This window comes from Mycteria americana, chromosome 25, assembly GCF_035582795.1.
Source record: "Mycteria americana isolate JAX WOST 10 ecotype Jacksonville Zoo and Gardens chromosome 25, USCA_MyAme_1.0, whole genome shotgun sequence".
Taxonomy (NCBI): Eukaryota; Metazoa; Chordata; class Aves; order Ciconiiformes; family Ciconiidae; genus Mycteria; species Mycteria americana.
Window position 1 is genome coordinate 2,627,733 of NC_134389.1, and position 24,076 is coordinate 2,651,808.

The 24,076-nt window shown below is 67.0% G+C and overlaps 2 protein-coding genes across 2 annotated transcripts; one reads left to right on the forward strand and one right to left on the reverse strand.

The window, feature by feature from the left end:
• The first annotated feature begins 1,119 nt into the window (after positions 1-1,119).
• On the forward strand, positions 1,120-18,725 carry BCAN (brevican). Its single transcript, XM_075524912.1, has 15 exons — positions 1,120-1,210; positions 1,268-1,324; positions 1,380-1,442; positions 7,399-7,491; positions 7,614-8,006; positions 8,234-8,408; positions 8,494-8,621; positions 9,660-9,953; positions 11,509-11,766; positions 12,546-13,361; positions 15,465-15,572; positions 15,730-15,888; positions 17,515-17,597; positions 17,980-18,124; positions 18,336-18,725. Exons 1-15 carry the CDS (start codon positions 1,120-1,122, stop codon positions 18,623-18,625), a joined length of 3,153 nt encoding a protein of 1,050 aa, XP_075381027.1. The 3' UTR covers positions 18,626-18,725.
• A 1,448-nt stretch (positions 18,726-20,173) lies between these two features.
• On the reverse strand, positions 20,174-21,938 carry HAPLN2 (hyaluronan and proteoglycan link protein 2). Its single transcript, XM_075525015.1, has 5 exons — positions 21,851-21,938; positions 21,238-21,588; positions 20,901-21,017; positions 20,595-20,780; positions 20,174-20,457 (listed from the first exon to the last, which is right to left on the reverse strand). The coding sequence occupies exons 1-5, from the start codon at positions 21,936-21,938 to the stop codon at positions 20,174-20,176; spliced, it is 1,026 nt and encodes a 341-aa protein (XP_075381130.1).
• Between the last annotated feature and the right edge of the window lie 2,138 nt (positions 21,939-24,076).

The following is a 24,076-nucleotide window of genomic DNA, read 5'->3' on the forward strand; positions in this document are numbered from 1 at the left end:
TCCGTCCTGGCATCTGTCCCAGCGTCCATCCCGACCCCGCACGGCGATGCGGCTGCCTCGAAGGCAGAGCGTTGCGGCGTGCATCACCGCCGGACTGCACCGCTAACAAGACCGTCTCCACCGCCTGTAATTATTTCCCAGGGCGACGAATGATTAATTCTGCTCAGGAGCTGCGGCTTTCTGCAAACTCACCCGAGCAATTATCTGGCAGGCTCCGCGCCGGCCCCCCCGGGCAGAGGATGCTCCACGCCAGAGAAAGTTTGAGCCAGATCTGGTTAAAAAAAAGCCCCGGTGCCGGCTCGTTGGGCGCTGCCCTTCTCCCGAGGGGCTTGGGTCTGCAAATGAGGGTCCCCAGCTGCACCCCGGACCCCACTGGGTGCACCCAGATCCCGCCATGTCCCTCCAGGAGCAACCCGCGAGCCATCAAACCTAAAGACGCGTTAATTATCCTGGCTCCCCGTGACACGGAGGCAGGTGGGTAAACTGAGGCACGGCAGGTGCTCTCCGCGGGACCGAGCTGGGCTGTGAATGCCGTGCCGGGAGGTCAGGTCTGGCTGCTCCCACCACCCTTTTGGGGCTGCTGAAGCCCCTGGGTCCCTCCAGCCCCCGGTCGGTGCCTCCACCCACGTGGGGATCCGCCGGCCTCGCTGCAAAGGGGGTTTTTGCATGACAAAGCCTCCGCTGGCTACCAGGACCCCTGCCCGTGGCCCCCTCGCCATCCAGCTGAATCGGCCAAATATTAGAAATAACCATGCAAAAGGGCACTCCCGTGCCACGGCGGCGGCGGGACCCCCTTCTCCGGCCGGGCCTGGGGGAGCCAGCGGCGGCCGCTCCTCCACTTCTGCTGCGTCGGGTTAAATAACGTGCCCGGGTTGAGCATCCTCCTCTCCCCACGCTCGGCATCTCGTGCTGGGTTTGCCAGCTGCCAGGAGGGAGGGAAGGGGAGGGACGAAGCGCCTGCCAACACGGTAATAATTTTTTTTTTTTTTTTTTTCTTAATTAGGGGAAGGAATAAATATAAAAGGAGGAGGGAAAGGGGAAGGAAAAAAAAAAAAGAAAAAAAAGAGACGAGGACACGGACACACACAGAGGACTCCTCTTTTCTCGGTGCCTGCACTTATGCCTGGCGGAGCTCATTCCCAGCCGTCCTGCCAACCTGCTGCCTGCCGCTGCCTGCGCTGCCCCGGAGAAGCCGCAGCTCAGCCCCGCAGCGGGGCCCTGGGGAAGGGGAGCCCCCTCCAGCGCTGCCGTTCCCCCCGCCGTGAAGAAGGGCTGCCACGGGGCCGCCGCCGCCACGCGCCGAGCGAGGTGGGATGCGGGGAACGCGTTGGGCTCGGCCGACGGTCGACCGCGGGGCGACGCGTGGTCCGGCCGGGCAGCCGCCTGCTGCCGTACTGCGCTATTAATTTCAATATCTCGTTTCACCTCCGCGCCGGTGGAAAGTAAAGGGAGAGCTGATCCGGCGTGGGGACGCCGAGAGCTTTCCCCGTGCTTTTTCCCGGGGGATGCAGGCATGGGGGGCACAGGGCATCCTCCTGCCCTGCACCGGAGGATGCTTGAAGCTGGCAGTCCCCAGGGTCCTGCTTCGGGGAGGTTTGTCCTTGTCACCAACCCCCCCGGGAGGACAGCATTGCTCTGCAAGTTTTTTTTGGGTTTGGTTTTTTTTTTTTTTTTTTTAATGGATCAGCTTGTACCGGCGCTGGCTCTGCAGCGCTGGCGGCAGAGCGGGGGCCGAAGGGGGGTTTCTCGCTAAGTTGGATGGAAAAAGGACTTTGGTGCTGCCCGGCCACCGCAGCCTGGAGCCCAGCCTGTCCCGCTGCCCGGCTTGAAGGCGTTGGGGATAAAGGGGGATTTTCGGGGCTGTTTCAGCAGCTGCTCCCACGGGACCCTTATTTTGGGAGAGCTGCCAGAGGGGCCGGGGGTCCAGCATGGGTCTGGGGTATCCCGTCACGGGGGAGCCCTCCCGTCTGTCCTGCAGAAGCCTCTGGACAGGTCTTTGTCCCAGGGCGGCTGCAGTCAGGGTAGCGGCGGAAAGGGAAACTGAGGCACGAAGCTGGGCAGGGGCTTGCCCAGGGACCCAGGGGTCCGGCTCCCCCCTCTCCTGCCCTCCATGGGGAGGTTTTCAGGGGCAAAGCTGCCCCGTCCCAGAGGGGCTGGGGCAGAGCCCAGGGTTTGGGGTGGCTGCAGGGCACTGCCGGCTCTCCCCGGCTCTCTCGGCTCCATCCCCCGGCTCTGCCGGCGTCCCGGTGCGGGGGACAGGAGAGGCTGGAGGAAACCAGAAACATTTTGCGGGATTTTCACGGCTTTTCCCCGCTGAGCAGCCGCAGGGTGAACCCCAAGTCCCCCGTGGGGTGCCCCGGGCTGGGGTAGCTTGCTGCAAACCCCTTCCCCTCCCGCAGCCAGAGCATTTTGTCCCCACGACGAAGGGGCTGCCCTTGAGCGTCCCCTCCGGGGACCGCTTTTGGTCGAAGCCACCTCCTCTCCCATCGCGCTGACTTCTCCCATCTCAATCCGACCCAGAACCTGTTGCTCTTCCTTTTAGCTACCAGAGAGGTGGGAAAAACTCCCTCTGCCCCAGCCCGGAGCCTTTGCCAGCTGCTGGGCGGGTGCACGGCAGTGCGAGGGTGGGGGGGATGCTTTAGGGCTGTTTTCCAAGGGATGGGTTTAAACTGGGGAAACTGGGAGCCCGCGTCCTTCCTCAAGGCACCATGATCTTGTGCCGGGAGCAAGGAGCTGCGAGTCCGCTGGCGAGCGTGCAGAGGGGCTGGGGAGCCCCTGGCATAGCGGGTACCAGCTGAGCGGCAGTGCCGAAATCTGGGACACCCCCCCCCCCCCATCCTCCACTCCACACTTCTCCCGCCCCACCTCGTGCCTCAGTTTCCCCACCGGAGCCCCACAGCGGGGAAAAGCGGGGACGGGTGTGCAAACCTTCACGTGTGGGTGTGACACGCTCGCCCAGGCGTGCGTGTGCTCACGTGTCCCTGGGGGTTCCCACGGGGTCTGCTCCCACCCCTCCGTGCGGGACCGCGTCTCCCCAGGGACCCTCCCTGGGCGGACCCCGTGCTGCGGGGGGGCACATCCCTGCACCCCAGCCCTGCACCGAGCAGCCCCTTTCTCCCTGCTGGGACAGGGTGGGCTGAGTGCTTCTGGCAGCCGGAGGGACCCCCCGTTTTCCCCACCTGCTTCCGGCCTTTTAAGCTCTGCCAGCGGCTGCTGCCAAGAGCGCCGGCCGCTTCCCGCCGCAGCCCCTGCGCGGAGCGCGGCCCTCCGGCCTCAGTCCCCTCCCAGGGGAGCCGGTGTGTCCCCCGACACTGCCCCGCTCCGGGGACCCCTCCGAGCACGGCCGCACCCCGTGCACATCCAGGGGTGGGGACGGATCGTGGACGCTTTGCAGCGAGGAGGGGAACCGATACGGAGGCAGCCACGTGCGTGCCGGCGCGGGTGCACGCGTGGACGGGGACGGCGGTGCGGCCGGCCGGCTGGGGCGGCGGCGGGGCGTCCGAAGCCCTTTGCCGGTGGGGACAGGGCTGTCTGCTCGCGCCTGGAGCGGGGCCAGGCTCTGCCCGTGGCTGCTGACTCATTCTGCAGCTGAGCATCCCTGGAAAGCCACCGCTCCGCTGCCTGCCCTCCCCGCGGCTCGCTGCGGGCTGGCAGGGCACCTTGTGAGCCGGGATGAGTAACCGTCACGTGGAGGGGACAAGGGGGCCGTAGAGGAGAAAGCCCCTCTCCGGAGATGGGAAGGGATCCGGCCTTCGGCCGTCCCCTCGCAACATCTCCTGCCTTTCACCCTGGACCAGGTCCTGCGGCTCCAAATCACACCGGCCCCGTGTTGGAGGAGTCACCTCTGAAAGCGGGGCCGAGCTCAGGGGAGAAAGAAAAATTGTTCCTGTCCCAAAATAGACTTCAGCTCCATTTTCCACCTGGTTTCCCACGGAAATGGAAGCTAGCCGGCCGCGCCGCTTGTGTGCGTGCCTGCGTCTCGGTCCGTCCCCGGCAGCTCCTGAGCTCCGAGGTCTCAGAGACGATCGAGCCCCACGGGCCGCCGCCATGCCCCCCTCTCTGAGCTTTTTGGCCACCTTTCCCTAGTCCTGCTCCCAGCTTTTCCCTCTGGACATGTGGGCTGAAAAATGTTCCATTTGTGGCAAATAAGAAAAAAAAAAAACCCAACCCAAAAATCCAACCCCAAACCCCAAACGTGACGTCTGAGAGTCTCTTGCCATCACAGGACTCCAGGACCTCGGGGCATCGCCCACGGGCAGGGTGAAACTAGGTTTAACCCTCTCCGCATCCCGTTCCTGGTGCCGGCACCCTGGTCCCAGCCAGGGACGGGCACGAGAGGGGAGCAGACACCCGCTCACCCCGGCTTGCCCCGTTCCTGCAGAGTTTTATCACTTGAATTTCCTCCCCGGGGCTTCGCGGCTGCTGCCGGCCGCCGCTCACGCCACCGCGGCGCCTTGGGAACGGGAAGAAAAGGCACCCGCGACAAAAGCCTTCCTCGCTTGGCCGCCCGGGGGGACGGCAGCCAGCCCCTGCGCTGGAGCCCGGCCACGGCTGCCGAGCCAGGAGGGTTTTGTCTCCTGCTCCGTGGGGCTGAATTCAAATGATGCGGCCGGAGCAGAGAGAGCCCCCGGCTTGGCTCTGGCACCACCGGCCAGGTCCCGGGCGATGGGGCTTTGGCTGCCCGTGCTGAGCTCCTGCTGGGAAGGAGGTGGTTCATGGTCTGCACATGATGGGCGACGTCCACGGAGCTTGGTGCTAGGGGCTGTACATCCACCGTGCGTGGTGCTAGGGGCTGTACGTCCATGGTGTGTGGAGCCAGGAGCTGTACATCCATGGTGCTTGGAGCCAGGAGCTGTATGTCCATGGTGCGTGGTGCTAGGGGCTGTACGTCCATGGTGCGTGGTGCTAGGGGCTGTACGTCCATGGTGCTTGGTGCCAGGAGCTGTACGTCCATGGTGCGTGGTGCCAGGGGCTGTACGTCCATGGTGCTTGGTGCCAGGGGCTGTATGTCCATGGTGTGTGGTGCTAGGGGCTGTACGTCCATGGTGCGTGGTGCCAGGGGCTGTACGTCCATGGTGCTTGGTGCCAGGGGCTGTATGTCCATGGTGTGTGGTGCCAGGAGCTGTACGTCCATGGTGCGTGGTGCCAGGGGCTGTACGTCCATGGTGCTTGGTGCCAGGGGCTGTATGTCCATGGTGTGTGGTGCTAGGGGCTGTACGTCCATGGTGCTTGGTGCCAGGGGCTGTATGTCCATGGTGTGTGGTGCTAGGGGCTGTACGTCCATGGTGCTTGGTGCCAGGGGCTGTATGTCCACAGTGCGTGGTGCCAGGGGCTGTACATCCATGGTGCGTGGTGCTAGGGGCTGTACGTCCATGGTGCTTGGTGCCAGGAGCTGTACGTCCATGGTGCGTGGTGCCAGGGGCTGTACATCCATAGTGTGTGGTGCTAGGGGCTGTACGTCCATGGTGCGTGGTGCCAGGGGCTGTACATCCATGGTGCATGGTGCCAGGGGCTGTACATCCATGGTGCTTGGTGCCAGGAGCTGTATGTCCATGGTGCGTGGTGCTAGGGGCTGTACGTCCATGGTGCGTGGTGCCAGGGGCTGTACGTCCATGGTGCGTGGTGCTAGGGGCTGTACATCCATGGTGCGTGGTGCCAGGGGCTGTACGTCCATGGTGCGTGGTGCTAGGGGCTGTACATCCATGGTGCATGGTGCCAGGGGCTGTATGTCTGTGGTGCTTGGTGCCAGGGGCTGTACATCCATGGTGCGTGGTGCCAGGGGCTGTACATCCATGGTGCATGGTGCCAGGGGCTGTACGTCCACGGTTCGTGGTGCTAGGGGCTGCATGTCCATGGTGCGTGGTGCCAGGGGCTGTATGTCCACGGTGCGTGGTGCTGGGGGCTGTATGTCCATGCTGCATGGTGCTAGGGGCTGTGCATGCACGGTGCGTGGTGCTGGGGGCTGTATTCACACCCTCTCCTTGCTGCATTGGCCCTACGGGTAAACTCAGGGAGCAGCGTTCGCAGAGGGATGCAGGTGACGAGGACAGCCTCCCGTCAGGCTGGCCCTGGCAGCCAGCGACCTGGCCCAGAGAGCACCACGGCGGTGCCAAATCCGCTCCTGTGGCTGCCGAAATCAATGCAGCACAAAGAGCTCATAAATTCCAAAGCCGCTCTGAGTCTCAGGGTCACTGTGCTCCCGTCCCGGGGAACCACGCAGTGCGTCCCCGGGGAACCGCGCGGTGCATCCCCGGTCCGGGGGGGCTGAGGAGACCCCCAGCCCCCTGAGCGGAGGGGCGAGGGGGTATGGGGGCTGCGCTCCCCTGCACCGTGCAGGGGCATCTCCCTGCATCCCCGGCATCAGCTTCCTCTCTGGGTGGCTGCAAGAGGCCGCAGGCAGCCGCAGCCCCTCCGTGACATGCCCGGCGTCCCCCGCGGTCCCCTGTGCTGCTCTCGGGGGGGGGGGGGCGATGGCAGTGCTAGCCGCTGGGCTCTCCTTTCAGCGCTGGTCCCCAGCCTACCAGGGAGAGCCCTTTGTGCCAGGCAGCCTTGAGAGAGGCCTGGGACATAATGGCTGCTTTGGTCGGCCCCGGTTTTCCCAGCCTGCGCGCGGGGAACCTCCGGCGTGAGCTGAATGGCAAAGAGAAGCCCTCCTGCTCCTTCCCTCCCCCTCCGTCCCACGCTTTGTGTGCCCTCGGCCACCCCCCCCCTCCACCCCCCCAGCAGCTCGCTGACCTCAACCCTCTCCGCGCAACCCGCTCCCCCCCCCCCCACCCCCGCAGCGCACACGTGCGCAAACGCACGCGCACGCATGTGCACACCCGCACGTGTGCACGCCGCAACACGCATGCAGAAGCCCAAGCGCACACGTGCGTGCCCGGCTTGCACGCTCGCCTCCCCAGCCGGGGCTCGCTGCCTCTTTCCTGCTGAACGGCAGCTATTAAAATACCCTCCTGAGGTTTTTCGCTGCAGCGCCTGCGAACACGCAGCCCCAGCTCTGGCATCGCCTCCCTGCTCGCCGGGGCCGGGGTTTGGGCTCAGACTTTCCGTGCCGTCAGAGCCAGGCTGGGCTCTGCTGTCCCCAGGGGACCCGGCTCCCTGGGAAGGCTGGTGGGGCTGGATGGGACCCGGTGGCACCCAGCCGACGGTCCCGGTTGCTCGTGCTCTCTCCTTCCCCCTCTTAACCGGGGCACATTTCCTTCTCTTCCCTCTCCTCTCCACCGTCCAAGGGTTCCGGTTACCCCACGGCCACGCCGGTGCCAGCCTCTCCCTCCGTGCCCCTGCACCCGCGGGCTGGGGTCTCTCCCCGACCCCTCTCCCCCTCGCGCAGGGAAGGGATATTTTTGATGCTGCTTTGAATTTTAAGCACAGCCGGTGGTTTTTCCTCCCCCCTCGCAGGGCAGAGGATGGCGTCAGCCCTCCCGCTGCTGCTGCTCTGCGTGTTTGCCCCCACGGTGGTCCCGGAGGTGTTTGGCCCCGGAGATGGCACAGGTAACTCGGCATCATCGCCCGCATCCACGCCGCTCCCTGCCCTGTCAGTGCCCCGCGGCGGGGGTCTCGGGGGGGGGACCCCGTGCCGGTCCCGCTCACGGCTCCCCTCTTCTCCCACCCAGAGGACCTCAAGGCTCTGCAGGTCTCCATCCCGCGCCACCCAGCCCTCGACGCCGTGCTGGCGGGCGACATCACCATCCCCTGCCTCATCACCTACCTCGGCCCCCAGCCTACCGCCGGCACGGCCGGGCACCGGGCGGTGCTGGGAACCCCCCGGGTCAAGTGGACCTTCATCTCTGAGGGCAGGGAGGCGGAGATCTTGGTAGCCCGGGGGGACAGGGTGAAGGTGAGCGAGGATTATCGCCTCCGCGCCTCCCTGCCCATCTTCCACCAGCGCTACACCAACGCCTCCCTGCTGCTCACCGAGCTGCGGCCCAACGACTCGGGGATCTACCGCTGCGACGTGCAGCACGGCATCGAGGACGGCCACGACATCCTCGATGTCAAAGTCAAAGGTACCTCAAGGTGGGGAGCGGTGGGATTCAGGGGGGGGACACACACGACAAAAGTCCACCCTGCCCAGGAGTCCCCTCCTGGCTCAGCAAACCCCTCCTGCACCCGGGTGCAGATACACCCACGCGGGTGGGGGGCTGCTGCGAAGGGGCGCCTGGGTGCCGACGCACCCACGCGGGCGGGCGCTGCCGCGAAGCCCCTTGCCCACGCCCGTGTGCCCCCTCCGCAGGGGTGGTGTTTCATTACCGGGAGGGCTCCATGCGTTACGCCTACACCTTCGCTGAAGCGCAGGAAGCTTGCGCCAGGATCGGCGCCCGCATCGCCACCCCCGAGCAGCTGTACGCTGCCTACCTCGGCGGCTACGAGCAGTGCGATGCCGGCTGGATCGCCGACCAGACCGTCAGGTGAGCACCCGGCTAGCGCACCCGTCGCCTCCCCCTTCGCCCCTCCGCGAGTTGCCAGCCCTCCCCTCTTGCTTTCCTGCCCCAGGTACCCCATCCACACGCCCCGCGAGGCCTGTTACGGAGACATGAACGGCTTCCCCGGGGTGAGGAACTACGGGGTGGTGGACCCGGAGGACATGTATGATGTGTACTGCTACGCTGAGGACCTCCCAGGTGCCCGTGGTGCTGCCGGCCCCGTCCCGCCCTCCCCCGCTTTTGCGGCCGCGCTAACTCGCCCCCGTAACCCGTCGTTAAACCCAGCCGAAAAAGCCACCCTGAACCGCAGGCGCTGGCTCCGAAACCTCCGAGCTCTGCAAAGCTTTGGGCGCTTGGATGCACGCAAGCGCGGGGTGCTTGCTCTCCTGCTTCCCGAAGCGTTTCTGGTTTGGTTTTGGGGGGTGCGGGGCTCTCTCCCTCGCAAGCAGCCGGTGCCCGTCCCTGGCCTCCGGGCTGGAGGATGCCCAGGGGGATGTGGGCAGGACGCCGTGGGTACAACGCCGCGTGGTGATTTGGGGTCTGGGCAAGCTCACGCCGTGCTTCGCGTGCGCTGGGGTGCTGCGCGTCCTGCAGCTCGGGTGCATCCCGCCCGGCCGGGTGCGCACGGGGGTGGCCGGTCCCTCCTCCTTCAGGCCCCGGCCGGTGGCCGCGGCCGGCGCGGGGTAGGTTGGGGTGATGCCAGGCAGGCGGCAGGGACGCGGCGCGGGTCGCTGGCGTGCGGGGCGCGATGCCCTGGCAACGGGGAAACCGGTGCGGTCGTGGGGGCTGGCACGCGGCGTGCCTCAGGGCGGCGGTCTCCAGCCCTTCTCAGCCCGAAGCCCCACCGCAGCGTCTGCCGGGTTTGCAGGTCCCCTTAGAAATGTCCCGGAGGTGGATCGCGCTCTGCAGGGCGCGGACCTGCTCCTCTGCGGTGCCTTTCGTGGATGTTTTAAATTCTCGGCTCCGTTTGCGAGGGCAGCCATCCCGCGTGGCACGAGAGCTCCGGCCGTGCCCGTGCCGCAGTTGTCGGGTGCACGCGTTCGAAGACCGGAGACGGGCAGGGAGGCAGGCGGGGCCCTCCAGCCCCCGGTGCTCCTCCTCGCGAGGACCACGCTGGAGGTCCCCATCTCCAAGCCAGCTCCTGGGGTCGTGCAGAGAGCGGAGGAGGCGAGGGGGCTCCCGGAGCCCATGCCCCCCTCCCCGGCTCTGACCCCCGTCTCCTTCCTCTCTTCGCAGGGGAGATCTTTTTGGAGACGGCCCCAGACAAATTCACGCTGGAGGAGGCGGCGGAGCGCTGCCGGGCGCTGGGCGCGGAGCTGGCGAGCACGGGGCAGCTCTACGCGGCTTGGAGCGCGGGGCTGGACGCCTGCAGCCCCGGCTGGCTGGCCGATGGCAGCGTCCGCTACCCCATCGTCACCCCTCGGGAACGCTGCGGCGGGGCTCTGCCGGGCGTCAAAACCATCTTCCTCTTCCGCAACCAGACGGGATTCCCCGATGCCCAGAGCAGATACGATGCGTACTGTTTTCGAGGTAAAGAGGGGCACCCACCCGGCCCACGGGTGCTCCTGGGCAGGGACCAGCGTGAGGTTTCGGGAAGCCTCCAGGCAAGGGCGCAGGCGCCCGGTGGGTGCAGGGTGCCGGCTCCAGCCCACCCATGCGCCGAGCACTGGGTGCAGCAGAACTGGGATGTCCTGCAGGGTTGGGATCGCATCGGGATCCCTGCGTGCTCTCGGCGCTGCGTGCTGCGATATCGCGATAGAGCAGGGGTGTTTTGTACGGTCTTAATCGTGCGCATCGACCTGCCGTGGCAGGATAGGGATGCCTTGCACGTTCTCCGTATTGCATGCCAATATATCGTGATAGGGGAGGGATAACCTGCACGGTGCATGCCGGCACGTCATGATAGAGGAGGGATGCTCTGCATGGTCTCAATAGCGCACGCCACCATATCGCGACAGAATAGGGATGCCCTGCACGTCCTCAGTACTGCACGCCGCTATATCGCGACAGAACAGGCGCGCGCTGCGTGGCACCGTCGGTCCGCGTGAGCTGCGTGGGATGGTTCATCGCCCAGCGGCTGCCGGCCGGGGGGGCATTGCCGGGTCCCTGCGGGCTGCCGGGCACAGCCTGCAAGGCCGGTTTCGGGCAATATCTCGCGGCGGTGAACAGGAACCGAGACCTGCGGGCAGCGGCGCTGCGCTGCCGGGGGCGGCCTGCCTGCTGGCCGACGCGGGCGATGAGCCGGGAGGGGACGAGCAAGGATGGAGGCTGGCAGGCATAACAGGCACGGAGGGAGGAAGAGCCGTCCCTCCGCTCCTCCTTCCCGCTCCCGCATCTCTGTGCACGCCTTCGGGGCGACGGGGGCTTGCGGGACGGGGACGTTCTTCCCCGGATCAGCTGGACGCCGCGCATCTCCGTGCCTCGGTTTCCCCATCTCTGGGCAGGGAAACCCATGGGTTAGGCAGGATGGACCCGTCTCGTGAATCCGTGGCCCCCGTAACCCACTAACTCCCCACACACGTCTGCGCTCCCCAGGGTGGGGATGGGGGCGTGGAGAAGGACCCCCCCGGGGTGGGGATGCCAGGGTGCATCGAGGTTTAGGGTTTGCTGGAAGGGGAGGAGGAGAAGCGGGGAGAGCCGCAGTCAGGAAAGGCAGGGACGAGCAGAAAATGCCGTGAGCGTAAAATTCGGCGCTGCCTGGACGCCTGCCGAAGCCACGAGCCTCGGCCAGGCGGCTGCGGGGAGAGCCGGGCTGGAGCACGGCTCGGGGGCCAGCGCAGGTGGTGTAAGTCAGCATCGCCTCGGGGAAACAGGGCTCAGGATCCGGCCCCACCGTGTGCTGCCAAGCCCCACAGCTCCTGCCGGGGCTGTCGGCTCTTGCCGGCTTCGGCAGCGCCCGGGGAGGGCCCGATCCTGCCCAGCGCTGACCCTGCGTAGAGGGGAAAGGGGAGGTCGAGGAGAGCTGGGTCCCCGCCGGGGTGCCAGGCTGTCCCCAGGGCTCCAGCCCCGCACCGGGGCCAGGGCATCTCTGCCTGCTGCGGGGCCAGGACGGGGCAGTAATATCCCACTTTCTTTCTGCCCACAGAAGGGACAAACTCTTTCCCTGAGGCTGCAGGAAAATACCGAGCCAGAGAGCCCGAGGGCCTCCAGGAGATTGTTACAGTGGCAGAAAAGCTGGAGGAGCTGCAGCTGCCCAAAGCGCAAGTGGAGATTGAGTCGCGAGGGGCTATATACGCCGTCCCTTTCTTTAAGGACCCCGAGCTGGAAAAGCCGAGCCCGTCCCCCGAAGACGCACCGGGACCAGGGGCCCGGCACCCCCCGCTAGATACCTCCGTGTCCTCAGGTCACCCGACCCCTGCTTCCCCTTTCCCCACGGCCCCGGCCGTCCCCGAGGCAGGCGTCCCGCTTAGCTGTGGTGCAAAACCGGGGAGCCCGTCCCCTGCGGAGGAGGATGGGGCAACAGGGACAGTTGGGCAGTGCCCGGCGGCCGGGCACGAGCCGTCCCGCACGGGTAGGTCGAGCAGGCGGTGCCAGGGCTGGGGCGCAGAAAGGAGCCGCAGGGACGGAGGTGCCGGGATCAGAAGGAGAGGTCGGAGGCACCCGCGGGTGCCTGGGTCGCCCCAGCCGTCCCTGTCCCTCCCGCAGAGGGAGCACCCACGGCCGGGGCACCGGTGTCTTGGTGTAGGGCTGCGCGCAAGTCACCGGCGTGGGGATGTCCCTCCCTCGGCCGGGGTCCAGCGTGCAGGGTCGGTGCCAGACTGCAGTTTAGCAATGCAAAAAGCCGGAGAAGGGTGCTGGCAGCCAGAGGGAGAGGAGGCCAGGCGCAGCGGTGAGGGGCTGAGCGTGGCCCCTGCTGCAGGGAAGCCTGTGCCGGGGCTGGGCTTGGCGGTGGCCAAGCCAGAGCTCGGTCTGCCGTGCCGGTTCAGAGGGGACAATGTCACATAGGCTCGGGGCCGTTTCCGTCTCCCTGCGCATCTTTGTGCCGGCGTCGCCCCCCCCCAGCTCTGCCCACCGCGGGCAGGATCGGCAGCACCGGCGGGCGATGCCGGTGCCCGCGGCCCCGCGGTCTGGCCGGCTCCCCGGCACCAGCGTCTCACTGCCTTTCTGCCTTGCCCTTTGCAGAGGAGGAACAGGGAGCAGCGCCGGGCAGGGACCCTGGCAGAGCATCGGCGGAGAGCCCGGGTGGAGGGCGAGACCCCAGCCAGCCCATGGAGCTGGATGGAGCCACCGGCACGCAGACGCTCTCCGTGGCCCCGTGGGTGGGCGCAGAGGGACCCACCGGTGTTCCGTCCCCAGCGGGGGCCGCAGCAGGTGACACGGAGCCTCCCGAGGGGTTTCCCCGGCCGCCCAGCCCCGCCGCCCCCACGCGCCCTCCCGACCGCCCGCGGGATGCTGCGGGGCGGCCAGCCCACGCCGCCAGCCCCGGGGCACCTGGGCACCGGGTGACGTCGCCGACCAGCGCCGCTTCTGCCACCTCGACAGAGAGCCGAGAGCCTGGGGGGACCTCCCCACGCGGCCACGAGTCCGGCGGGGCAAGGACCCCCGTCCCCGCCGGTGAAGACGCCGAGCTCTCGGGAGACGTGGTCGAAAGCCCCGGGTTGTCCCCGCTGCCCCCCGCACCCTCGCAGCCGCAGGAGGAGGGAGAGGAGCAGTCGGGGGCCCTGTGGCTCCCCTCGCCCGCGGCGCCGGGGGACGGGAGCACCATCCCTACGGTGGAGGCGACGGAGGTCACACCGTGGCACGTGGAGGTGCCTGGCAGCAGCAGCGTGCCGGCCACGGGAGGCGAGGAGGCTGTGCCGCGACCCCCGGGCGCTGACCGCGGGATGCCTGCTGCATCTTCGGAAGAGGAGGAGGAGGAGGACGAGGAGGAGGAAGAGCAACCCGCTCCCTCCGTTGCAACCGTGGAGGGTTTCCTTGCAGCCGTTCCTGGAGAACCAGGTGGGACCCGCAGGGATGGCCTCACCTCTCCCCGTACCGGCAGCTCCGGGGTGGCCCCGGCGGGGACCCCGTTGGGGGACCCGGCCCCCAGCACGGCTGCTCCCCTGCCCGCCCTCCCCACCGAGCGGGCCAGCGTCGGGGCGGGCGCCCGCTTGGCCGGGGGTCCCCGCCGTGCCACCCTCGCCCTCGGGGCAGCCCTCCTGGCTGCTCTCTGGCACTAGAGAAAGCCAACGCCTTTCCTTCACGCTGTGCTTCCCTCTGTCCATCTGTCTGTCTCTCCTCTCTCTCTCTCCTCCTCAGCTGGGTAAGGGAAGGTTACAGGTCCGGAGAAGCACATATTTGTCAAACAAATTGGTCCGAGCTCTGCATGCACTTAAATCTCTTCTACTTCTGTGAAGTGTTTTAATGACTGTTTCCATGAAAAAAAAAAAAAAAAAATCAAAAGAAGGCCCCAAACCCTCCTCTGACTAACAGTGATACTAATAAAGGGAATTAAAAGCTTTCTAGAACAAGCATCTCGGCTAGCTCTTCCCTTCGTCCTCGCGCCTGCTGCCTCGCTCACCGCCCGCGCGCCTCTCCCACTGACGAACTAATCCCCCGGCCCCCCGTACCCGCGCGTCCCCAGGGAGCAGGGTGAACGGGACCCCGAGCGAGGTGGGAGGGTGGGCTACGGCTGCCTTGCACCCTCCGTGAGCCCCCCCCCGGGCTGCCCCGGGCGGAGGGACGAGGCTGGAGCAGCGGGGGCTCACCCTGGAGCCACGGCGGGCACCGATGGCTCATGGGGTGCAGAGCCCCACCGAGAGCACCCCACTTCACGTAGCCCTCGACGGCCAAGCGCCCCGAAGTTGCTGCAGTCCCCCCGGGAGCACAGCCCCCCCCCCCCCCCAGCCCTGCTCCCCCCGCCATGGGTGCTGAGATGGGTGAGCGGTGGGTGCGTGAGCTGCCGCGGGCGGGTGTCACCCACCCGGAGCCACCCTCCGGCCCCCACGCTGGGATGCTCCCAGCTCCACGCCGCTTCCAGCAGCCAAGCCCCTGCCCCGTCTGCCCTCCTGGCTCTCCGCAAGGCCGGCTGCAGCGGAGGGGACCGTGCGGGATCCCTGCCCCCCTGGTCCGGCAGCGCCCTGCCCGGTCCCGCGGCACGGAGGATGCTCCGTGGCGGGTGGCCAGACCTCATGGGACGGCTGCCTTTGCCCCGGCAAGGAGAAATGCTCAGAAAGAGCCAGCCGAGTGGCGTTAGGGCCCTAAATAGCTCATCCCGCTCCGTTCCTCGGTCTGCTGGGGATGAGCTGGGTGTCCCGAGCGAGCCGCCGGCACCTTGGGGGGAGGTGATGGTGTCTGGGGACGGGTGAGGGTGGCCGCATCATCCTTGGCAGGGCTCCACCGAGCCAAGGACCATTAAATGGGCAGCGTTAGGCTGGAGGGTGTCAAGGACTTTCGGTCTCCGCTCCGCCGGCGCTGGCGGCAGCCCTTAATCACGCTCTTGAGCCAGGGCTGGGAGCACACGATGTGCTCCAGGCACCTTAATGACTGTAACGGGCTGGTGGGGACGTGTGGGTCGGGGCCGGCGCCGGCTGAGTTATCAGCCCCGGCCAGGCTGAAGGTGACAACAGGGGGACAGGCGCGAGGCTCACCTTGCCGCCAGGCTGAGGACGTGCGGCCGGGACGTGCCGAAGGCTTTTACGCGTGTCCCGTCCCAAAGCACGTTCGCTGCGTCGCTCCAGGGGAAAGCAGGAGCCGGCCCCGGGCGGTGGGAGCGGGCCAGGGGCTGGCACGGCAGTGAACCCACTGATGTGGAGGATGAGAGCGTCCAGCTCACGTCCCCGTGCCCTGGGGGGAGGCCAAAGACCCAAGCCCAGCCAGCTCTCGGCCGAGGCGGCTGAGCTGGGAGCTTCCCATGAACCGAGGGCAGCGTGGGCAGGCGGGATGGCTCCGGGCACGTCACCTTCCCCTGCCCCGGACTTGGTGCCCGCAATGGCCGGCTCGGGCATTTGATTGCTGTAGGGTGCTCACTGCAGAGATGAGGCTTTTAACGATGCTGGGCACTAACGAGGTCCTCCCCGTGTCTGAGCTCCCGCGGTGAGGAAGGCTGCGTGTGCCTTGCAGGTGGCTGCGTCCCCAACCCCTGCCTGAACGGAGGGACCTGCACGGAGGACGGCGCCCGCCTCGCCTGCCTGTGCCTGCCCGGCTACGGAGGCAGCAACTGCGAAAGACGTGAGTCCCCCGGGTCCCACCCTGGCCCTGAACCAGCGGCCCAGGAGACAGAAACGTGGGAAAATCAGGTTTTGGGGGTTTTTTTGCTTGCTGGTGAGCTGGGCTCCATCACCCTGACCCTCTCCTCTCTCCCCCCTTGCTCCCCGCCGTGGCTCAGCACTGGCGAAGTGCAGCCCCGGCTGGGACGGCTTCCAGGGAGCCTGCTACAAGCACTTTTCCACCCGGAGGAGCTGGGAAGATGCGGAGACCCAGTGCAGGCATTACGGGGGGCACCTGGCCACCATCCTGACCCCCGAAGAGCAGGACTTCATCAACGGTATGTGGCACCGCCCCAGACCCCACTGCATCCCCCCCCCCCCCCCACCCTGGATCTCTGCCCACAGGACCCTCAGCGTCCCTCGGCGCTGGGCTTCAAGTTTTAAACCTTAAGCCAAAAAGCGGCCGAGAGCCGAGGCAGAGCCCTGCCCCGCTGTGCCGAGGGAGAGGCAGACGCAGCCTAGGGAAGTCAAAGAAAATAAAGAGTAAAGGAAATAGTTGCTATGATGGCTTGACTAGAGTGTGGCTAGATGCTTACCGGCCTCTTGGCTAGTGAGAGGGAAGCACGACAGACAGCAGGATCGCTGGGCTGATGGAGGGTGGATGGATGGACAGGTAAGACAGACAAACAGACATAGGGAAGAGGAACAGACACCCAGGGGGACATGGGAGTGGACGGATAGATGCACGATGGGTGGACAGACCGGCAGAGGGTTGGACGCGTGCAAGTAAATTTGAAGGCAAAGCAATAACCCGCCCGAAAGCAGAGACGGAGGGAGAGGGGGGAAGGCAGAGGGAGGCAGGGCAAGGGGACAACAGCGGCGGGGACGGGGCAGAGGGCGAAGAGAGAGAGGGGTGGAGGGACGCGAGGGTGAAGGAGGAAGGGGCAGGGAAACGGCTGGCAGGGAGCTGCAGCGACAGGCAGGGACAGGCAGGGACCGGCAGGGACCCGCAGGGCCGGGCAGGGACCCGCAGGGACCCGCAGGGCCGGGCAGAGACCCGCAGGGACCGGCAGGGACAGGCAGGGACAGGCAGGGACCCGCAGGGAACGGCAGGGACAGGCAGGGACAGGCAGGGACCCGCGGGGCCGGGCAGGGACAGGCAGGGACCGGCAGGGACCGGCAGGGACAGGCAGGGACAGGCAGGGACCCGCGGGGCCGGGCAGGGACAGGCAGAGACCCGCAGGGACCGGCAGGGACCCTCAGGGACAGGCAGGGACCCGCAGGGCCGGGCAGAGACCCGCAGGGACCGGCAGGGACAGGCAGGGACAGGCAGGGACCCGCGGGGCCGGGCAGGGACAGGCAGGGACCGGCAGGGACAGGCAGGGACCCGCAGGGCCGGGCAGGGACAGGCAGGGACCGGCAGGGACCGGCAGGGACAGGCAGGGACAGGCAGGGACCCGCGGGGCCGGGCAGGGACAGGCAGAGACCCGCAGGGACCGGCAGGGACCCTCAGGGACAGGCAGGGACCCGCAGGGCCGGGCAGAGACCCGCAGGGACCGGCAGGGACAGGCAGGGACAGGCAGGGACCCGCGGGGCCGGGCAGGGACAGGCAGGGACAGGCAGGGACCGGCAGGGACAGGCAGGGACCCGCAGGACGCGGGGACACGGGGCTCTGCCGCCCTCTCCCGGCCAGCCCCTCCCGCCGCTCCCCGGGGGTGCAGGGCGGGGGGGGGGGTCCCGGGTGTCCCCTTCGGGGCTCCCCTTGTCCCCAAACCTCCCAGCACCCCCTCCCACTGCAGGGCTGGGGACACCCCCACCTCCCCGCCCTCACCCCCCCCAGACCTCAAATCTCCCCAAACTCAGCCTCTAGCTGCCTTGAGCCCCCTCCTGACAGCGGGTGCTGGGGGGGCAGGGGACACTGGCTGTGTGTGTCCCCCCCCCCAACACCCTCCCTGCCCCCCCAGACCAGTACAGGGAGTACCAGTGGATCGGCTTGAATGACCGGACCATCGAGGGGGATTTCCAGTGGTCCGACGGGAGCCCCTTGGTAAGCCGGGCTGCCAGCCCTCAAGTGCCCCCCGGGAGAGGAACCACCCCCCCAGGCACCTCGTCACCCTTCTCCATCGCTTGGGAACGTGTCCGCGGGATGGGTCCGACCCTGGGACCAGGCTTTGAACACCCCCCCCCCCCCCCCCCCCCCCCCAAAAGAGCCACTTGCCTCGGCCGGGCTGAGCATCCTCGGGGTGCCGTGGGTGAGCCAGGATTTGGGGTCCCAAGGCCATGCCAAGGGGCACGGAGATGGGACCTCGTTCCCGACGGGGGTGCCACGGCCAGGAGGCTGCAGATGGGTACGCGCTGGTGCGGCCCCCCCCCCCCTTTAAAAGGTGTGCTGGGGTGCCCCGGGCACCCCGTCCCGCCTGTCCCCCCAGCTCTACGAGAACTGGCACCCCGGGCAGCCCGACAGCTATTTCCTCTCCGGGGAGAACTGCGTGGTCATCGTGTGGCACGACGGGGGCCAGTGGAGCGACGTGCCCTGCAACTACCACCTCTCCTACACCTGCAAAATGGGGCTGGGTAAGCCATGCCCCCCCCTGCCCCCCGCCCCGGGCTGGGGGGCTGGGGCTGTAGCCCTCCGTGACCCCAAAGCGGGGTTCCCCACCATCCCCACAGTGGAGAAACGGGTCCTGTGCACGGCACCCTTGGCTTGTTTGGGGTTTATCGGGGGGCGGTTTGCTCCAGTTTGGGGGTGCCCATCCATGCAACGAGCCCTTGCCCCCCCTTGCAGTGCAGTGCGGGCCGCCCCCCACCGTCAGCAACGCCCGCGCCTTCGGCAAACCAAAGCAGCGCTACGAGATCGGCTCCATCGCACGGTACCAGTGCCGCCACGGCTTCATCCAGCGCCGCTCGCCTGTCACCCGGTGCCGGGAGGACGGGACGTGGGAGCCGCCTCAGCTGGCCTGCCGCCCCAGTGAGCACGGGGCTCCCCCCGCCTCCCCCCCAGCATCTGCCTTGGGGGCTTTCCCTTCACCTGGGGCTTCTTGTGTCCCCCCCAGGCTTGGCTCAGCCCCCCGATGACTGAGCGAGTCCCCGGGGCAGAAGCCACCACCTCCCCAGGCCCCGGAGCCGGCGTGGATGGGGACGGCACCGGGACGCCAGCGCGGACCCCGGCGTGGCACGAAACCTCACTGTTGGGTGTCTGCCTCCTTGTTTGTTTTATATCTGTACAAAGAAATCCTAATAACTAAAGATCCCCTCGAAAGGAACCGACAGCGACCCGAAATGTAGCACAAGGGGTGTTTTGTTCCTGGAGTCACAACGGAGTCGAAATCAAGGCGGGGGGCACCGCGGGCAGGTGATGGCATTGGCGTGCCAGCGTCACCTCCAGCCGCTTTCTCCCACCTCTGGCCCAAGGGTCCTCATCCTGTGACACCCTGGTGGGGGGTGACACGGGGACATCCAAGCTGTGCTGCAGCTCAGCACCCGTCCCGGGGTGCAGGGGGGGCTTTTGCACTTCCCAGGAAAGGCAGAAGCCGCTGCTGCAGGCTTGGAGTGGGTACGCGTTGCCCAACCCCCCCCCCTCTGTGCTTCTGTGGGTATTAAAACCAGTAAACGGACGGCGTGGACTGGTGGCCTGGTCATTTGGGGCAGCGCCCTGGCACAGGGGTGGCAAAGGCAGGGCCGCGCAGCCCCAAAATGGGGAGCGTGGCAGCACCCACCAGCACCGCGGAGCCGGAGAGCCCCTGGCACAGCCTGGGCACCGCGACGTCCCCAGGGACCACGGGAAACAGCCCCAAGTGCCCCCGCATCCTGGCGGCACCGGGGACCAGCCAGGACTCGGGCTCCAGGCAAACACGCGGGACGTGGGGGGCACGCCGCAGGTGCCAGGGGATGCTGGCATCTCCCTACGCTGTTTTTCCCCCTGCGCCGCGCCAGCTCCGGTGCTTTTTATAGCTCTCCCTGGCCGCGTCAAACAGCAAAACTCAGAAACCCCCCGTGTGCCGTGCCAGGAACACCGATAACCCCCCGGACAGGGCGGCCGGGGGGGCCCACAGTGGCTGCCCCCCTGCTTGAGACGGAAAGTCCTCGTCAAATTCCCCTCGTCGAGAGGCCAAGACGGTCCCGGGGGGCAGAGGCCAGGCGAGAGCGTGGCTTTGCCGTGCAGCTTTACCGTGGCTTTATTAATCGAGAAGGCGATACTCCATTAGTCACGCTCGTTAATGCCCGGCCCTCCGGCGCGCTTGCACCAGCCAGAGTCCTCGTGGCCGCGGGGAGCGAGGATGGGGCGAGAGACACAGCAGGCTTGGGGAGCGGGGAGCCGGTGCTGCCTGCCGCGGGGGGCTGGATTAGACCCCTTTCCTGGCCCAGCAATGGGTCTGGCTTCCCCAGCAAGCCCCGAACGCCCAACAAGCCCCGAAGCGGGCTGGGGCGCGGGGAGCAGCCCCGTCAGAGGATGCACCGAGCACCCAAACCCAGCTCTATCGCTCGACTGGAGGATGCACGAACCACCCGGAATCACCGGGAGACCCCCCCCTCATCCCCTGCCTCAAGCTCTCTGCCTGGGTGACGAGGGCCGGCGTCCCAGCGCTGTCCCCTCCGCTCAGCCCACCTCTCCTCCCCGCGTTCTCACTTCCCCTCGAAGCAGTAGGTGCCGTAGGTCCGCAGCTCCTTGCTGGGAAAGCCAAAGCTGCGGACGCCGGGGTCCGGCAGCCCCCCGCAGCGCTCGCGGGGGGTGATGATGGGGTACCGCACGCTGCCGTCTGCCAGCCACCCCCCGTTGCAGAGATCCAGCTGGGAAAACTTCCAGGCGGAGTAGAGCTGCCCCACTTTGGCGATGGCGGCCCCGTGGTTGTGGCACGCTTGCCCGGCCTCCTTGAAGTTCAGGTGGCCCCTGATGAAGTAGACCTCGCCTGGGGACGGATGGGGACACGGCGGGTGAGCGGCCACCACGGATGACCTCCTGGGAACAACCCCAGCCCCGATGCAAATCTGGGTGGGTATCGGGGTTCGGTGCCGCTGTGGGAGGGACAGGGGACCCCAGCACTACCTTGAAGAGCAGAGGTGAAGCAGAAAGCATCGAATCGGTCCTTCTGCTTGTCCCTGGCCCCGTAGGTCCGGACACCCGGCAGGAGGAGACGGCCACCGCACGGCTCCCGGGAGTTGATGATGGGGTAGCGGACAGTCCCATCGAGGATCCAGCCAGCGTTGCACCAGTCCAGACCCTCCGTCCAGGCTGCGGGGCAAGAGGCGGCTCAGCACCGGCACTTCCCTCCTCCCCGCTCCCGCGCCCAGCGAGGTGCGTTTTGGGGTGGATAAAGGGTTTTTTTGGTTTGGTTTTTTTTGGATGCTTCACCTTTGTAGAGCTGCTGGTAGGTGGCGAGGCGGGAGTCCTGCTGCTCGCAGGCTCGCTTGGCTTCGTGGTAGTTGAATTTGTAGCGCCCGTTGCTGGGCTGGTAGGGGAAGACGACGCCTGGGGGGACAGGGACAGGGATGGAGGGTGAAGGAGATGCTCTCCCCGAGGAGGCTTTGGCTTATCGTCCCCGGGGATTCGGTGCTGAAGATAAGGCTGGGGCACGGGGCATTGCAACAGGGGACACGAGGGGTGGAGGCAGCCAGCCATGGACCCCCAGTCCAGTCCAGGGTCCCCTCTCTGCTATCCCCCACACCCCTGGGAGGGAGCCCAGCCTCACCTTCGAGGTGCAGCGTGAGCGAGACGCTCTCGTCCTCCAGCCCGTTGACGAGCTGGCAGCGGTAGCGTCCCTCATCCTCCAGAGCCACGTCGGTGATGGTGAGCGAGGCATCGTAGCGGTGGCTGTGCCGCAGGCGCACCCGGGGGCTCAGCGGCCCGTAGTTCTTGTGGTACAGCCCGTTGGTGATGATGATGATGCTCTCCCGGTAGTTGGCCGGCTCCACTTTGCTCCACTTCACCCGGTAGTTGCGGGGCAGGGCGCGCAGGACGCAGGGCAGGGTGGCCGTGGCACCCCTCTGCGTGTGCACCGCGGTGTGGAGGGGCTCCAGCAGGTACTGCAGGTGGGGGGGGGCTGCGGCACACCCGGGCGGCCTCAGCATCGGCTCGCCACAGAGCATTGCTGCGGCCCCGCCGCCCTTTCAACGCTTCCCCCGCCGCCCCTCGACCCTCATCGGCGTCGCCCGCCTGGTTTCCATCACCCGTCCTGGCTCTTTTTCCCCCCCTCTTGCAACCCCCAGGACACACAGCTCAGCCCCTGCCCTGGGTAACCCCCCCCCCCCAGCATCACCTCCCTCCTCCAGCGCCGAGTCCTCCCCCCGGGCCCTGCTCCCTACCCGGGCTCCCCGTCGGCCGCTGGAAGATGCTTGATGCCAGGGGTACCGTCAAGATCCAGAGGGAGCCGAGCAGGAGAAGCCGGTGCATCCTTAGAGCTGGGGGCAGGACGGTGCCTGGGGGGGGAGCGCAGGGGTCAGGGACACGCAGCGGGACGTACCCCGGCTTTGGTGCGGACCGGAGGACACGGCGGGGGGGCACCTGCAGCGCTTGCTGCCGGGGATGCCGTGGGGTCAAGGGACAGCCCTGCTCCCTTGGGGGCTCGCCGACATTTATCGTGCAAAGGGGACGTCCCCTCGCAGGACACCGAGCCAACAGAACGTGCCGACCCTCCTCCCCGGCACCCCTGCACCTCTTACCGTCCCCAGCCGCGTCCCTCCAGGAGCCACCGTTCCCATCCAACGCCTCCGGCGCACGTCCTGCCCCGGCACCCACCGCGTCCCGTCTCCGTCACAGCCGCCCCATGGCGGGGCCGAGGGCTCTGGGAAGGTCAAACCTGCGTAGCGGCGCTGCCAGGAAGAGGGGACACGGGGACGTGGGAGGTGGCGAGCGGGTGCTCCCAGCCAGCCCCTGCCCTGTCACCGTCCCGGGGCAGGCAGTGTCCTGGCAGCCCTTTGGCCCCGCAGTCCCTTGGCGCCTGCTCCCATGGCGTGCGGGACCGGCGAGCACCGGCCGTGCCCTCGCTTTCTGCCTTGTCGCCGTCTCTTCCCGCTTTCTTCTCTTTTTTTTTTTCCCCCCCAACACCTCCCCGAGGAACGCACGGGGAGGAGGAAGCACAATTTCCCATTGTGAGCGTCTTTCTCTTTATTGTTCTGCTCGGCAAAACACAGCGCGCCCGGCTAACAAACATCCCTTTATTTGCAGGCCACAGCGTCGGGGAATTCAGGGAAAATGCCAGCACCGCACAGGGCTCCGGCAGCCCCTTGGGCCGGCAAAGCCGCCCCTCGGCATCGGCCCCCAGTGCCGGGACGGTGCTCTCTGCTCCCGCAGACGTCAGGGCAGTGGCGATTCGCATGCCCCCCCATCAAATCTCCGACGGAGGGATGCTGCTCCTATCCTTTGGGGCTCCCGCGGGTTGTGCAAGGGGGTCCCGCCGCTTTTGCATCCCACCGGCCTTATCCCGCCCTGCGAAAAGCCATCGGAGAGGCTTCCCCATCGTCACCTTGGGGCCTGGATGCCGCCGGGAGCAAAACAAGGCCACACAATGGGGCTGTGTTCTGGGCTCCTTTATCTTCTCCCTCCCCCAGGGTCCATCTCCAGGGGTGGAGGAAGCTCTTCTCAAAGGAAGCACAAGACAAGCGGCGTCTGTCCCCGGCACCAAAGGACACAGTCATCCCAGCTTCGCCGTGGCACGCAGGGCACAGAAAACAAACCTCCCCGGGGGGAAGCAGCACCAGGGCGTGCGCTGGCTCCCCGGCCCCTCGCCCCCCCCAGCCCGCTCCCTGCGGCTCCCGGCCCCTCTTCAAACTTGGCTGCTCGTACAGAGGGGTTAATGCAATAACCTGCCCTAACTTTGATGCCAGCAGGCCGGACTGGGAGCCTCCGTGCTCAAAATGGTCACTGCTTTGGCTCATTTTGATAAGCAAAAGGTGGCCAGAGCTTTGCTCCCCCCCCCCCCCCCCAGAGAAAGGCTGAGCCGCAGCAGCACTGCACGTTCTTCTCCCGCATCTCCCCCCGGTTATTTCGTGGGTCCACGGCTGTTCAGAGAGCGCCCGTGACCTCCCTCCATCGCACTCCCTGCTCCTTTCCGTGCCCACGGCCGCAAAAGTGGATCCTGACCCCCCCAGGCAGCGCCCGGCCCCGGGCAGCGGCTCAGGGCTCCTTGGCCGGAGGATGCCGTTTCCCAGCTCCGCGATACCACGAACGAGCCGAGCGGTTTCTTGCATTTTTCCCAAGTGAAGGCAATAGCTACGCCCCTCGGCTCTCACAAAACCACAGCCCGAAGCAGGACGCTTGCCGGGGCCTCCAAAAGTGACTCATTCCCCTTCCCCATCCCGTTGGCGTCAGGGCACGACCCCAGCCTGATGCTGCTTATCTGAGATCATAACTTGGCCCGGCGCTGCGGAAAGGAGTTACCCGAGTGGCTGTGTTTTACTTCTCGGCTCCTTTTCTCTTCCTCTCCCTTTTTGGGATTTGTACCCGCGCTCGGTGCATTACAAACACCTCTCTGCGAAAGCAGAAGCAGCCAAAGAAAAGCAAAGGAAACCCTCGTGTTCCAGCCCCCCCCC

What these genes read in the sequence shown, in the direction of transcription:
- BCAN (XM_075524912.1), top strand. Translation starts at nt 1,120, where the DNA reads ATGCCTGGCGGAGCTCATTCCCAGCCGTCCTGCCAACCTGCTGCCTGC. An exon ending in ATCGCCGACCAGACCGTCAG is followed by an intron (nt 8,409 to 8,493) that starts GTGAGCACCCGG and finishes TTCCTGCCCCAG; the next exon opens with GTACCCCATCCACACGCCCC. An exon ending in CACCTGCAAAATGGGGCTGG is followed by an intron (nt 18,125 to 18,335) that starts GTAAGCCATGCC and finishes CCCCCCTTGCAG; the next exon opens with TGCAGTGCGGGCCGCCCCCC.
- HAPLN2 (XM_075525015.1), bottom strand. Translation starts at nt 21,938, where the DNA reads ATGCACCGGCTTCTCCTGCTCGGCTCCCTCTGGATCTTGACGGTACCC. An exon ending in GCTCACGCTGCACCTCGAAG is followed by an intron (nt 21,018 to 21,237) that starts GTGAGGCTGGGC and finishes CTGTCCCCCCAG; the next exon opens with GCGTCGTCTTCCCCTACCAG. An exon ending in CTTCACCTCTGCTCTTCAAG is followed by an intron (nt 20,458 to 20,594) that starts GTAGTGCTGGGG and finishes ATCCGTCCCCAG; the next exon opens with GCGAGGTCTACTTCATCAGG.